The 15144-nt window shown below is 44.5% G+C and overlaps 1 protein-coding gene and 1 long non-coding RNA gene across 2 annotated transcripts in view; one reads left to right on the top strand and one right to left on the bottom strand.

The window, feature by feature from the left end:
- LOC132536767 (uncharacterized) overlaps positions 1 to 954 on the top strand; it is a 66126-nt gene extending 65172 nt beyond the window's left edge. Inside the window, exon 3 of the long non-coding RNA XR_009548287.1 lies at positions 721 to 954. This is a non-coding gene — a long non-coding RNA (uncharacterized LOC132536767). The remainder of the gene's footprint in view (positions 1 to 720) is intronic.
- Positions 955 to 8249: 7295 nt separating this feature from the next.
- CNGB1 (cyclic nucleotide gated channel subunit beta 1) overlaps positions 8250 to 15144 on the bottom strand; it is an 80851-nt gene continuing 73956 nt past the window's right edge. Inside the window, 2 exon segments of the mRNA XM_060172105.1 lie at positions 8250 to 8671; positions 10683 to 10893. Coding sequence (XP_060028088.1) covers positions 8387 to 8671; positions 10683 to 10893 — 496 coding nt within the window. The 3' untranslated portion in view covers positions 8250 to 8386.

The raw sequence follows: 15144 nt of genomic DNA, 5'->3' as shown, positions 1-15144 counted from the left end.
ACATACAAGGATCCGGGTTCAAGTCCCCAGTCCCCAGCTTCAGAAAGAAGCTTCACAGGTGGTGAAGCAGGGCTGCAGGTGTCTTGCTCCCATTCTATCTCCCCCTTCCCTCTCAATTTCTCTCTGCCTTTTTAAAAAGAAAGTAAATGAGCCAGCTTTTTAATGGCTGGAATCAGAATCCCATGGCTTTGAAGAAAGGAGCTGAGTCCCTAGGTATAGACCCTGAAGCCTTTACTTGAAAGAAAGAGTGTAGCAAGTTGAAGGGTGGACTTCTGGGGCAGGTCTGTGCCTGATTTTTTACATTGTACCAGCCATTAAAGATATGCCTCAACTTGTACCTCTTTAATGTCTAGTGCAGTTACATAAAGGCTGTTATGTTCCATTTGGGTCAACTCAATGTCACCTGACAAGATCACAAAGTATTTCAGACATGCAAAGTTGAAGAACAGACTTCCTATACACACACACACACACACACACACACACACACACACACACACACACTGAAATTCCAATAATGCTTAAATAAATCACCAAAGCACTTTAGGAGCGGGTCCCCAAGCCCAGGGCTAAGTTATTAGCTTCATAAAAATAAATAAATCCATCAAGAAGCACCTGCAATTCATTTTCATGGTGATTTCAAATATATTATTAGGTTGTTGTGAAAAATTACCTTCAGGATTGGCTCCTAATGACATGTAAATATGTATTATTCTCCAGACTCCCCCATTTGGCCCTAAAATCCCATCTGGAACATCTGTGTCTCCCTCGATGCCACCGCCATTACCTCTTTCCTTGTTGATAAGTGTGTTCTGCTTGGAGGTTATTATAAGAGTTGTTTTTTCCTCTAATGAATACTCACCAACTCAAGCTCATCTATTTCAGCTGGCTAGATGCAAGTGTCCCTTGATTAATGGACCTGTCAGCTCGATAAACTGATATCATACAACAATGGCTCAACTGAAAAATGTCACTTCTTATCTTGGTTGTCCAAGTACTCCTGGTTTCCCAGCTCTGTGTGCCTACCAGATGGGTCTAGTTTTTCATTTGGGGGTTTCCTACTAATATGTAAAGTTACATTAAAGTACATAATTAAATTAGTGCAACAGAAATAATGTCTTTTGTTCAAATAATGTTCTGTGAAAGACTGAAAGGTTTTTTGTTGTTGTTTTTATTGTTATTTTCTCTTGTCATTCACACATTTAAATCAACATGAAGATCAATACAAATGGCATTTCTACCTAGGTTTCTACCTGGAGACAAAAACTTGCAAAACAGAATCATGAAAAAAGGCAAAAAATTAATCCCTTCAATTAACTTTTTTTATTTTTGCTTTTCTTAATCAATTACACAGAATTAGCTAAAATCTGGAACTGTATGTTTCAATTTTGCTTGTACTTTTTATGTTGTTGGTAAAATTCTATTTCAATAGAAGAGTCAAGATGCTCAGATAATAAATAAGCAGAATTATGGGTTATTCCAAGCTTCAATAGATAGGTAATATTCTTGAAAAAAAATTACACAAGTGATTAGACAGACCAAAATATCAAGGAGATTATGAAGACTGGTGGTCCTAAGGTTCTGACTACCTCTAAAAGGTTTTCCATGATGTCAATAAAGGAGAGTTCCAAATTCCTTTTTGGGACATATTTTTCCGTTACCATAAAAATCTAAAATGTGAGCAGATAATAGGAGAGGGACTAGAAGCTCAGAGCCAAGGTTGCTAGGCATAGTTAACAGCAGAAAGGAAATACAGAATGGTATTTCCCGGGCCTGCAAGGCTGGCTCAATGAGGCTGAGGCTGCACTCGAATGCTAGCAGTGAAGCAGAGACAACTAGGGCACATGAATACCCAACTTGAGCAACATAAGACCAAATGCTAATCACCCAGCAAAAAAGTCAAGGACAACGTCAGAAACATTGTGGATGTCATTCACAAATATTCTAATGGCACCGAGGACAGTGGCTCTGTGCTAAGTAACAGAATGCTCCATTCAGCATAAGAAAACTCATGACAGATACCACAAATACACATTTTACTAATCCATGGAATATAAAGAGATCCAGAGAAGGCTTCCAGCAGAAACTACCACTTTTGATGCAAGTCTCTGGAACTGACCCCATCCTTGTTCTGTGATAGTGTTTTGAAAGAGTAATTATCTCTTCTGCTAGATCTGCCACAAGCACAGGAAGAGACTGCTAAGTAGAACAGCCCCAAATTCCCAAGCATGCATAATGCTGAGTATTGTATTCCTCAACCTCAAATTATTTACTGAAAAAATAAGGGAAATAGTCTCATTTTCTTTCATAATAATGCATACATGCAGATATTCTTAGGGTCACACAAGGAAAGGTGTGCAGATGTCCTCTGACTTTTTTTTTCAGTCTAAGAAGTCTGTGACTCAACAAACATTATTAGTTGTCTCAGTTGATTGTCTTCAGGGACTAGAATTAGTGAATTAGCCCAAGCTGCAATCGATAATCTAAGTCTGAATCATACAGGATTTCCAATCTCTTCAGTTTTTTTTTCCTTCCACGGTCACTATACAGTGGTCCTTTTAAAAAATAAATAAGTACAATGCCCAAGGACCCAGTTTTGAGCCCCCAGTCCCTACCTGCAGGAGGAAAGCTTTGCGAGATGTGAAGCAGGGCTGCAGGTGTTTCTCTGTCTCTCCCTCTCTATCATCCCCTTCCCACTAGATTTCTGGCTGTCTCTATCCAGTAAATAAAATAAAATAATAAATAATAAATATCTACTTGCACCCTCAGGTCCAGTTTTGATTCTAATAAGCACAGTGTTTCATGGGATTTCAACGTTTTCATACACACAGTGTATGAGGTGATCAAAGTGTTAACACTTAAAGGATGTTCTCGTTTCCATTCATTATACTTCCATGAAAAGAAATTTTTAGATTCTGATTTTGGTACCAAATAGAGTGGCTCATGATCCTTCCTGGCAGCTTTCATTACATATTTCCCAAAATCCAATTGCCTTAATCCAGTAGATTATGCTCTGTGGAATTGAGGGCAATCTAATCTTTGCTTCCTTTATGAAGCTTATCTGTGGATGTTTCCAGTATTATCTGAATTGTTCTTTTGCACATGTCAGTAGTCCTTCTGTGTTCATTTTACTTTCCTGCAAGGAGCCAAATACTTTTGACTACAGATATTTGGAAAGGTGAGAGATGTGCTTGGCCACTACCGACTCACATTTTACACAGACTGTGTGTACGTGTGTGTGTGTGTGTGTGCGTGTGCATGTGCGTGCTGATGTTGACAGGCAGGCTATAGCTTCTCAGAATTTCTCAAAGCTGGGTGGAAGAAGCCCTGCTCTCTTGAGATGGTAACAATTAGACCTGTAGTCATTTGTCTTGTTAATTGCTCCCAGTGAAAGGATGATAAAGTTCCCCTATTTGGGGGGTGGCACAGAGCTGGCTTTGGGTCCCTAGATATTAGTATGTCAAAAGAGAAGAGATCTGAGAACATGGAGACTTTACCAGGCAGTAAAAACAAAGGCTTGATATTTTATTTATCTATGTAAAACCAGGCTGGGTATAAACAACAGTTGGATTTCAGGACCTTTCAGTTTCCAGGGATACTTCTTTTGGAAGGGAGGAAGACAAATATCTCCTTTCTTTTGGAGAATCCAAGAAACTTTGGGTCCTCGCCTGCTCAGTGCTGTGTACATATCTTTCTAAAGACATTTCATTTCTAGCCCAGGTGAGGCTGGGCCAGAGTATGGGTAGATGATGTACTTATTACTTTACTTTAATGTAATTAATGAAGTTCTCTGGTCCTGAACACCTCCTCTTCTTTACAGTCAGGATAATACGGATATCAGTTAATAGTAAAAGTCAAACATTAACAATGGGTTGCCAGACGGAGGTGTACTCTTTCCTTTCTTCTCTACCAAATGTGGAGATGGACTCTGGCAAAGGAATGACTAGGTGGGGCAGATTAGAGGCAGAGGCAGGAGAGAACCCTGTGTGTTGGGTGGGGGGAGTTCTCTCGGCTGTTTCTATCTCTTTTCCTGTCTAGGTTTGGACTTCCTTTTTCTCATTTGGGTCCAGTTAGATCACCTCACAAAGCACAGTAGATACGTTGAATTAATTGGGTTAGAATCATAGGGGATCCAGGAAAACTTGCAAGGTGAACCTCAGAGAGCCCACTCCTGGGGTGGAAGAGAGTCTATGACTATCACTACATCAGAAAGGGTGCCTGAGGCAGCAAAGAAACTTGGTTGTTCTCATAAGAGTGTCTGTCACACTCAGTTTCTGAAATAAATGCACAAGCCAGGGACACTTGTCTAAATACTTTAATTAAGATGCATTGTAATTTGATGGGAGCCAGACTGTATAGATAAATTCAATATTCACATTTACTAAGAAGACAGATGAAAATATTCCAGGCAGCTGAACACATGGTGAAAATAAATTCTTAAGCAGCTTCTTGGGTTTAATTTTATTTATAAGATGTATGTCATTGAAAAGAAATAAATAACTCACTAGTCCTGTTCTACCAAAATGTAGGAACTGCTAAGTTATTTTCAATTTTTAGACCATCAATATCCATCAATAAAGCTTCTGTTTCAGCTGAACAATTGCAGGATTAGAGGATTCTTGAGCTGTGCCAACCTGAATTTAATATCAGATACAGATCCGATTTATCTAATATACAAGTTTTTTTTTTGTTTATGTCAAAGAGTCAAGCTTAGGGAATCTGGCGGTAGTGCAGTGGGCTAAGTGCATGTGGCGCAAAACGCAAGGACCGGCATAAGGATCCTGGCAAGTCCCTGGCTCCCCACCTGCAGGGGAGTCACTTCACAGTTGGTGAAGCAGGTCTGCAGGTGTCTATCTTTCTCGCCCCCTCTCTGTCTTCCCCTCCTCTCTCCATTTCTCTCTGTCCTATCCAACAATGATGGCATCAATAACAACAACAATAAGTACAACAATGAAAAACAACGACAACAAAGGGGAAAATAAATATAAAAAAAAGAATCAAGCTTAATAACATGGCTTAATGAAATTAAGTCAATTTGAGCCTTCATTCAAAATCAATTTTCTTTCTCAGACAATTTTTTGGAGCTCCAAAAGTCTCTCACTTTATATAATAAGCAGTATACATTCAATAGTTGCTATCTGAAAGTATGAGCACATTCCTATGTATATTTTAAAATAGAAAAAAAAAAAAGCTCCAGGAGTTGGGTGTTAGCACAGCACGTAAAGTGCAGGTGGCACAAAGCGCAAGGACTGGATTAAAGAACCTAGTTCAAACCCCCGGGTCCCCACCTGCAGGGGAGTTACTTCACAAGTGGTGAAGCAGGTCTGCAGGTGTCTCTCTTTCTCTCCCCTCTCTGTTTTCCCCTCCTCTCTCCATTTCTCTCTGTCCTATCCAACAACAACAACAACGATAACTACAACAATAAAACAAGGGCAACAAAAGGGAATAAATAAATAAATAAATGCTTTTTAAAAAACAGTTCCTACTGATGGCAGTATATTGACTGGCATGTCAGAAATACTTGCTAATGATGAAAGCATCCTCTAGATTTGAGTTTGGAGTTTAGAATATGTAGTGCCAATCTGGAAATGACAAATGGGATGGAAAAGAAAAGAAATTCCAATATCTCGAGTCTCCCCCCTACTTAAACACAGTGCCTACCAGTGAAACCGTGTCTGTACATCATTTTCCATTGCAGTGAGATTTCTAACAGTGGAAGACAGGAAACAATGCAATTGTCTGTTAATGGAGTATGCGTATAGTTCAATGCTATAGTACAGCCAGACAATGAACTAGATTGCAGTCAGAGAAAAGTGTGCTCTTTATGTGCTGATAATCAAAATGAATAACAACAGCAGCTCTGTCCTGTTACCATTTGTGCAAAAAAAAAAAAAAAAGGGGGGGGGAGAATTAATCTATATATTTCCTCTGTAAACTTTAAGTATCTCTGAAGCACAAGAATGGGTAACAATGGTTTGTTTGTTTGTTTGTTTTTCCTCCGGGGTTATTGCTGGGGCTAGGTGCCTGCACCACAAATCCAGCGCTCCCAGAGGCTATTTTTCCCCCTTTTGTTGCCCTTGGTGTTTTCTCATTTTTGTGGTTATTATTGTTGTTGTTATTGATGTCATGTTGTTTAGATAGGACAAAGAAAAATGGAGAGAAGAGGAGAAGACAGAGACGGGGAGAGAAAGATAGACACCTGCAGACCTGCTTCACTGCTTATGAAGTGAGCCCCCTGCCGGTGGGGAGCAGGGGGCAGACAATGGTTTTTATCAATAGTACCTGGGGAACCCCATGGGAGAGAGCATAATGGTTATGCAAAAAGATGTTTCATACTGGTTTCAAAGTAGCAGGTTTGATTCCCCCAAACCACCATAAGCCAGAGCTGAACAGTGCTCTGGTTCTCTCCCTCTCCCTCCCTCTCTCTCTTTCATACACACACACACACACACACACACACACACACACACACACACACACTAAAATAAAATCAATAAATAAAAACTTTTTCAAAAAAGAGTATTGAGAAAAAAAGAATATCAGGAAAGTTGGGGGGCAGCAGTTGAAAGGAATGCTTTTCCTGTACACATGTGGGTGTGTTGTTACCTACCATGATTTCATGAAAGCTTTCTATAGGGTGAACGAATACTGTCAAACATCATTATATTCAATGTTGGTTGCTGAGATCACATGGTATGTCACTGACTAGGTCATCCGTCATCTGGGGTCTGGAAATGCTCAGACCAAGCTGGGAACCCCCACACTGCTATTATTCTCCCACAGGGGAAATGAGTGTTCTGTCTTTTGCCTGATAAATGAATAAACCTATTTGCAAGTCCTTGCGCCTCCCTTCTGCATTTCACTATGTTCCTGTCATTTCTAAATAAAATGGGCAGTGCCCTGAGGAATTCTAGGCCTATTGTGCTCATTGTGGCATCGGGAAACCAACGGGCACTAATTTTTGTTTGCAGTCATACCCCTCTCCCTGCCCAGCACACCAGTCTGCAAATAAAAATCCTCTCAATAAATAACCATTGATTAAGTGAGTCTTTCCTCCTCCTTTTTCAAATCACAAAAGCAACAAGACAGGATCTGGAGCAACTGCAGGAGCTTAAGTGGTGTCCGCTGGGAGGCTGCATCTTCCAGGATTAATTGAAGCTGCCACACCATTTCTATGGCAAGGGTGTCAAAAGCAAGAGATAAATGATTCCCTGCAGACTAAGGAGAACTGGGTGACAGGCAGACGGAGCTCACAGTCCCTAACCCAGTCCATTTCCACTGCCTCTGTCCTGAAATAATGGGGAGCACCTCCCATTGAGTAGAATCTGGGAAGATGAGTGTTGACCATCCCAACAATATCATGTTCCCAATGTAACTGCCCAGCCAAGAAAATGGGGGAGGACAGGGGGTCAGAGTCACTGTCACCTTCTCTTAGGCAGATACAGCACAACAGAAGAAACGTTTTATGTCCTTAACATGAGGGAGACTTTGATGAGAGGGAACCCAAATATTCAACAGCCATTTATTTCCACGGCAATGTGCCCTGCTCAAAACTTAACCTGTGGACTTTAAAAACAGCAGTTTGCAAGGGGGTTAAGAGACAGCATAATCGTTTTGCAAAAAAAACTTTCATGCCTGAGGCTCTGAAGTCCCAGGTTCAGTCCCCAGCACCACTATAAGCCAGAGCTGAGCAGTGCTCTGGTCTCTTTATCTTTCTCTCTGTATCTCTCTCTAGTAAATTAAAGGGTTCAAACCCAGTCCCCATCACACTGGGGGGAAGCTTCCATGCTGGGGTATCTTTCCCTGCCTCCCTGTCTCTGTTTCTATCTATCTTTTTAAAAAAAAGTCCACCTGAAGCAGTGAAGCCCCAGCAATGACCAACAAAAAAGAGAGGAGGAGAAGAAGAAGATGAAGGAGAAAATAAAGAATTTTGTTCTTAAAAACAACAGTATGGGGAGTCGGGCAGTAGTGCAGCAGGTTAAGCACAGGTGGCACAAAATGCAAGGACCAGCGTAAGGATCCTGGTTCAAGCCCCCAGCTCCCCACCTGCAGGGAAGTCGCTTCACAAGCGGTGAAGCAGGTCTGCAGGTGTCTGTCTTTCTCTCCCCCTCTCTGTCTTCCCCTCCTCTCTCCATTTCTCTCTGTCCTATCCAACAACAAGGGCATCAGTAACAACAATAATAAATACAACAATAAAAAACAAGGGCAACAAAAAGGAATAAGTAAATAAATATTTTTAAAAAAAAAAAAAGTAGGGGATAGATAGTAGGCTTCTCAAGTGACAGCTGGAGTTTAGGAGCATAAGACTATGGCATCTGTGGACTCCAGGACCAGCTTGGAGGAAGCTGATGTCAGGGCAGGAGGGGTGGCCTAGAGGTGAACCCCCTCACTCTGTATCCTTCTTGTCCTCAGGAATCTCCACCGACATGGTCTGTTCTTCAGGCTCCTGACCCGGGCTTATGCTGATCCGCACCGAGGGCTCCGAGGGCCTGGCCGCCCCCTCCTCACTGCCCTCTGGCTTCCTAGAGGCAGCAGGTGGTGGGGAGCTGGGGGCCTGGGACACGGGGGCTGCGGGCGGTGCAGGCTGCTCTGGGGCAGCTTCAGGTGGGGCTGTGGGCTTCTCCTGGGTGGCCACTCCAACGTCTCCAGCTGAGCCTTCTGAACTCTTGGCCTGGAACAAGGAAAGAGAGAAAGAGGGAGGGTGGGGTAGACAGCATAATGGTTATGCAAAAGGACTGAGGCTCTGAGACATCAGGTTCAATCCCCAGCACCACCATAATCCAGAACTGAGCATTGCTCTTGTCTGTCTCTGTCTGTCTGTCTGTCTCTCTTTCTCTCTCTCTCTCTCTCTCTCTCTCTCTCTCTCATTATACTGAAGAGAGAAAGAGAGTGGTGTCAGAAGGGCCTTGGGCATCTCCTTGTCCTCCAAAGAGGCCCCTGTGCTGGGCAAGCCCCCCGGCCCCTCCCAGCAGCCTCCCCACAGCACAGTCCTGAAGGGCCATAATTAGTGCAATCATTCTAATTGGTGTTCCTGGCATTAGTCACAGACCAGACTCCCAGAACTCATTTTAAAATTCCCTTTACAGTTACAGGAGCGGGGGCAGTCAGCGCTGTGTCTGTTGGCAGGGTTTCTCCTTGCCAGTCTTTCAGATTGTCACAGACACCATATCCATTATAAGAACAACACTGCCATCTGGGGAGAGCCAGTCCCTCCCCACAATGACTGCTCCCACCTCTGCAACAGACCTCCCTTGGAGGGATCACTCTCTCCCTCAGCCAGGGGTGGGTGTGTGAGCTAGGTCTCTCCAGATGACCACACTGACTCAGGGACTGGCATGTCACCCAACTCTATCCAATAACAGTAAGCCTGGGAATTATGTGGTCACTGAGAAAGAAGCTACAGGACAGATGATGCATGTCTGAGGGGTGTTTGTTTTATTTTTACAATAAAATGTGTGAAAGCAACAGGTATTCAGAAGAGTAGGCTACACAGTGGCAGTCAGTAGACTAGGATATTAAATGCATTTCTGGATTATCCATTTTTAGCGGGCCAGGTTCCAGTTCAGCGTACATGTAACCATGCATAAGGATCGAAGTTCAAGTCCCTGGTTCCCACCTGAAAGTGGGGGAGTATGTGTGTGGGGGGGGGAAGCTTTACAAGTGGTAAAGCAGGGCTACAGATGTCCCTCTTTCTCTTTCCCTTTTTGTCTCCTCCATCCCCTCAATTTCTCTCTGTCCTAAGAAAGAAAAATACGGTTTTTTTTTCAACTTATAGAATGGCTTTATGAGGATGTGACACCACCACCACTACTATCACAAGTCCAAGCTTTATCTGAAATGGTGTGTGTCCTGCAGGAGTAGTTAAATCAGGACGATGTAACCCTTGAGTGATGTAACCCTTGAGGTCCTGGGGGCCTGCTGTGGAACGGAGCTATCAGTGAGAAAATGGAAGTGCTGAACGGTGAAGCCAGTCCTGTTGGCAACAAGTGAGATTTTTGGATCAAGTCAGGAATGAACTCTGCAGTTACTTGACCCAGGAGATTCCCTATTTATTCCTGGAAGTTTGAGCTTCCTCTGTCACTTGCATCCAGCGACTTCAAACTGATACTAAAGAGGAGGGAGTGCTGGTATGCTTCTAGTTCTGCTTCTGGGATCCCTTCTGTTACATGGCTTGACGTTGTGGTCTATTTACATGGTCATTCTATTACATTGGTTTGGTCTCACTCCCCCTGCCTCAGACAGATTTTGGTTTAGTCCTTGTCTTTTCGCGCTTCTTGCTTCTCGAGCCCCCTATCCTGCATACTTCCTGGGATCCTGATGCTGCCGCTAGAGGGGAAGGATGCAGGACAAATTTGAGTTGTGATTAGATTAGATTAGTTTTTTGAATCGTTGGCTCGTAATTAAAGAATTACAGCTTCACCGCTCAGCCTTGTGTCCCTGGTCATCTGTCTACCGCCGCCGCGAAGCTAGCCTGGCATACTGGCGCCCCGAACTTTGACAAGGGAGGACTGTGGCCCCATCTCTGACACACACACACACACACACACACACACACACACACACACACACACTGTGGCCCCATCTCTCTCACACACACACACACACACACACACACACACACACACACACACACACACCGGGCCCTCTCCCTGACTCGGCGGCTGGGTTCCCAACCACATTACCTGTTCCAGAAGCTGCTGCTGCTTGGCTGCCGCCTCCAGTGCCGCCAGTTCTTTGAGTCTGGCTCGGAGGTGTGCCAGCTTGCCGCCTTTGCCACCCATCTTCCCTGCAGCTGCCAGGGCGGCATTGAAGAGCTTGGGGGTGCCCGCCCGTGGAGGGAGGATGAGCACACTCTTCTTCTCCTCTTTAGATTTGTTTTGTCTCAGCATTCGCCTGAAAGAGAGCAGCCTGCGCTCACACTGGGCAGGAGGTGAGGACTCAGGGGGGAGGCGCTGTATGATGATGGTGGTTCTACAGATCATTTGTGAGCGCCTTGGTGGCCCCCGGCTAAGTGTGCGTAATTATCAGAGTGGTTTATCATAATGACCACGGTAACCTGGCCATATGGGTGACAGGTTCAAAGGGGCTGAGTAGTTTTTCCTGAGGTCACACAGAAAATATTAATGGTGTGGTCCAGGAGGTAGTGCAGTGGCTAGAGCACTAGGCTCTCAAGCATGAGGTCCTGAGTTCAACTCCTGATAGCACATGTACCAGAGTGATGTCTGGTTCTTTCTCTCCCTCTCTCCTCCCACTTTCTCATTAATAAATAAAAAATCTAAAAAAAAAAAAAAAGAAAATAGTAATGGACACTTAGATATATGGAATCAGAAGTAAGATGCCCAGATGCAAAGGGGTCCAAAGCTTTTTTATATATATATTTATTTTTTCTTTTTGTTGCCCTTGTTATTTTTCATTGTTGTTATTATTGATGTTGTTGTTGTTAGATAGGACAGAGAGAAATGGAGACAGGAGGGGAAGACAGAGAGAGAGGGGAGAGAAAGATAGACACCTGCAGACCTGCTTCACTGCCTGTGAAGCGACTCCCCTGCAGGTGGGGAGCCGGGGACTTGAACCAGGATCCTTATGCCAGTCCTTGCGCTTTGCACCTGTGCGCTTAACCCGCTGCACTACTGCCCAACTCCTGGTCCAAAGCTTTTTGATCCTCCTTTTGCTTCATTGTCATCATTATCAGTACTTACTGAGTGTCTGTAGATGGCAGACCTTGTGCCTGATCTCTGCCAGGCACTCACTAGTACCCCCTCCCCTGTGACCTTCCTTCCTGTGTTTATGCCTCTGTGGGGTCCCTTTTCCTTGAGGGGGAGTGGGACATGAGACTTGTTGTCAAGCAATGATATCTCAATATCACTTTTTTTCTCCATCAGTTGAGGAAGACTGCCTCTGGGCCCGGCTTTGATGAAGCCAGTGGTACTCATGTGGCAGGAAGCTCAGCACAGTCACCAGCCAACAGCTTGCTGAGAACTGAGGCCCTCATGTCTACACTGTGGGACCGAGGTCAGTAACCACGTCATCACCCTGGAAACGGAGACTCCCCAGTAGAGACTTCAGATGAACCCCAGGCCTGGCCAGCACTAGGGCTACAACCTTAAGGCAGCCCTGCCAGAGCTGACCCAGACTTCTGGTCCACAGGCGCTGAGATAATAAACGTGTGGTTTTAACCTACTGGGTTTGTGGCGATACGGTTTTCCCATGGTAAGTCACCCACATGTACTCTGTTGCTCACAGACAGGTCCTATTATTCTCTCTCATACCAAATGAGGAGATGGATAGGGTGGAGGGGGGACTTAAGGGGGGTAGCTTCCCACAGGAAGTAGCAGAAATAGAATTACAATCCATGCCTCTGACCTCAGAGTCCCAGATCTTAATGATGACAAAACAACATCCAGGTTGTTGTCCTCTTGGATGCTGCCACTACTTCTCACACATAGAAAGGGCTGGGGTTATTGTCCCTGTGAGAGTTGGGGAAACTGAGACTAAGAATGCTACTAGTCTGTAGCAGAAGCAGAATGACAGCCTAGATCTGAAAGAAAATGCATCCCCAGGGGCCAGGCAGTGGTACACCTGGTTGAGCGCACATGTTACCATATGCAAAGACCCTGGTTCTCCATCTGCAGGAAGGAACCTTCACAGTTGGTAAAGTAGTACTATAGATGTTATCTCTCTCTCTTTCCCTCTCTATCTCCCCTTTCCCTCTCAATTTCTCTCTGCCCATCTAATTAAAGGGGCAAAGGAAGGAAGGGAAGGAGGGAGAGAGGAAGAAGGGAGGGAGGAAGGGAGGAAGGTCAGTCAGGAAGGAAGAGAAAAGGCAGCTGAATGTGGTGGATTTACTGTACAGATACCAAGTCCCAGTGAGAATAACCCTGGTGGCAATAAAAATAAAAATAAAAGAAAGAAGGAAAGAGAGGAAGGAAGGAAGGAAGGAAGGAAGGAAGGAAGGAAGGAAGGAAGGAAGGAAGGAAGAAATCTCCCTGCTTCTCTAGGTAAAAGGACAGTATTCCAGCAGACAGATCCCTGGTCTTGTGAATGTTTCGCACTATAAATATGCAGTAAGTGGTTTGGCTCAAGAACAAATGAGTTTTGCCTGCAATCTAGCAAGCCTAGATGACTAACTGGCAAATTCATTCACCAGGGTTCAAGCAAAAAAGGGTTTGTTTAGAAATGAGGTCATTACTGGCAGCTGATCTAATCAGAGGCAATGGATTTAAATCATGCTTATTGATATTAACTTCTGAAAACTTTAACTTCCGGCTGGAGCTCCTCTGAAAAAAGACAAACATGGTGACTCACCAGAGAATCTTAGACTCCAGGCACTGTCACCTGTGTCACCTGGAGTCCCTAACTCACAGCAGATGCCCCTGGCGGGGGGAGGGGGGCGGGGGGCTCAGCATGGAACTGGAATGGTGCAAAAGAATGGTCTGTGGGACCTTTGCCAATTGCTGAGAGTTGTCTATGTTTTGAAACATGGAACTGGTTTCTGGAATATTTCCAGATTCAGGGACTACTATATCTGCCATCCACACATTTAGATGACTTAAGTTTCCCTCTAATTTGGGGGACTAGCACCAGCCCCTGGATGAAGAGGCTTCATGTGCCCCATTTCTAGGATCTGCCGAGCAGGGCACTTATTTGAGGTGTCAGATCCCCATCTATAAAGTGAGGAAATGAAACAGCCTCATGCATGGCTCTTACAAACCCAGGCACCCCCAGGTCCAGAGGTTCCCAGGCACAGCTGAGACACACTCTCTTCGCTCCTTGAGCCGGCCTGTCTAGACAGCCAACCTATTGAATAAAGCCAGTCAGGATCTGTAGCCCACAGCCTCTGTGCTGCATAGTTCACCAGCCCTCAGCCCTCCCCAGGGCCAGGCACAGTCAAGGGCAAGACCTCTGCAGGGCAAGAGTCCCCACTCCCCACCTGCTGGGGGGAAGCTTCACAAGCTGTGAAGCAGGTCTGCAAGTGTCTATCTTTCTCTCTCCCTCTCTATCTCCCCCATCCCTTCTCAATTTCTCTCTGTCCTATCCAATAAAACAGAAAGGAAAGAATATAAATGAATAGCACATCAGTCACGGTAGTTAAGTTCTGCAAAGCCCCCATAAATACTGAGTTAGTGCTTGCTCAACCATTCTTTATGGGGAACTACAGGACTCTATTTCTGTTAAGCCTCTCCTGACATTTTCCCCCAACCAATCAAGATGTACTCTTGTCCTGTGTATGTTTCTGTTTAAAGACATCTTATTTAATATATGCTGTTGATTTGCTACCATTGAACTTGTGGCCAGCAGCTCTGTAACTCACATCTGATTGGGGCCCAGTACAACTCCCAGCCCTTATAAGCACAGCTCTGCAGCACTACACTGCACAGCCCTCTACTTATTTAAGTGTGTTTGGCCTTGTGCATGCTCAGTAACTCTGCTGAGCAGCCTCCCCAAGGCTGATATTTTCTTTCTCTATTTTAAAGAAACAGGTATTCAACCGAAATTGTGTTAGGGAAGGTGGTGTGGCTGGTGGAGAGCAGGACTTGCACTCATGAGCCACTAATTCCAGGTATCACATATGTCTGTGAGGCATTCTGCTCTCTCCCCCTCTGATGAAGTCAACACATAAATCAACTTTTAAATAAAAAAGGAGAAAATTTTTCTGAGAGATACACAGAAGTTACACAGAGGACTTAAGTATGAGAGGTTCTACAATCCTCAATACCACCAATAAATAAAACTGAATAATGCTCTGGTAGGAGGGAGGGAAGGAAGGAAGGAAGGAAGGAGGAAAGGAAGGAAGGAAGGAAGGGAAGGAGGAAAGAAAGGAGGAAGGGAGGGAGGAAGGAAGAAGGCTAGGCAGTGGTGCACCCAGATGAGTTCACATGTTACCACATGCAAGGACCCAGGTTCAAGTCCTTGGTCCCCACCAGCAGGGGGGGAAGCTTCATGAATGGTGGAGCAGTGCTGCAGGTATCTCTCTCTTTCTTTCTCTCTCTCTCTCTCTCTCTCTCTCTCTCTCTCGTTGCACTGGGGTCGGTGTGGCATATGAATCAACTGCTTCTGGAGGCTGGTTGGTTTTTGTTTGTTTGTTTTTCCGTTTTATTGGACAGAGAGAAATTGAGAGAGAAGGGGAAGATAGAGGGGAAGAGA

Source organism: Erinaceus europaeus, chromosome 2 (assembly GCF_950295315.1).
Source record: "Erinaceus europaeus chromosome 2, mEriEur2.1, whole genome shotgun sequence".
Classification (NCBI taxonomy): domain Eukaryota; kingdom Metazoa; phylum Chordata; class Mammalia; order Eulipotyphla; family Erinaceidae; genus Erinaceus; species Erinaceus europaeus.
Note: the sequence above shows the minus strand (reverse complement) of the source record. Positions and strands in the feature narration are given on the sequence as shown.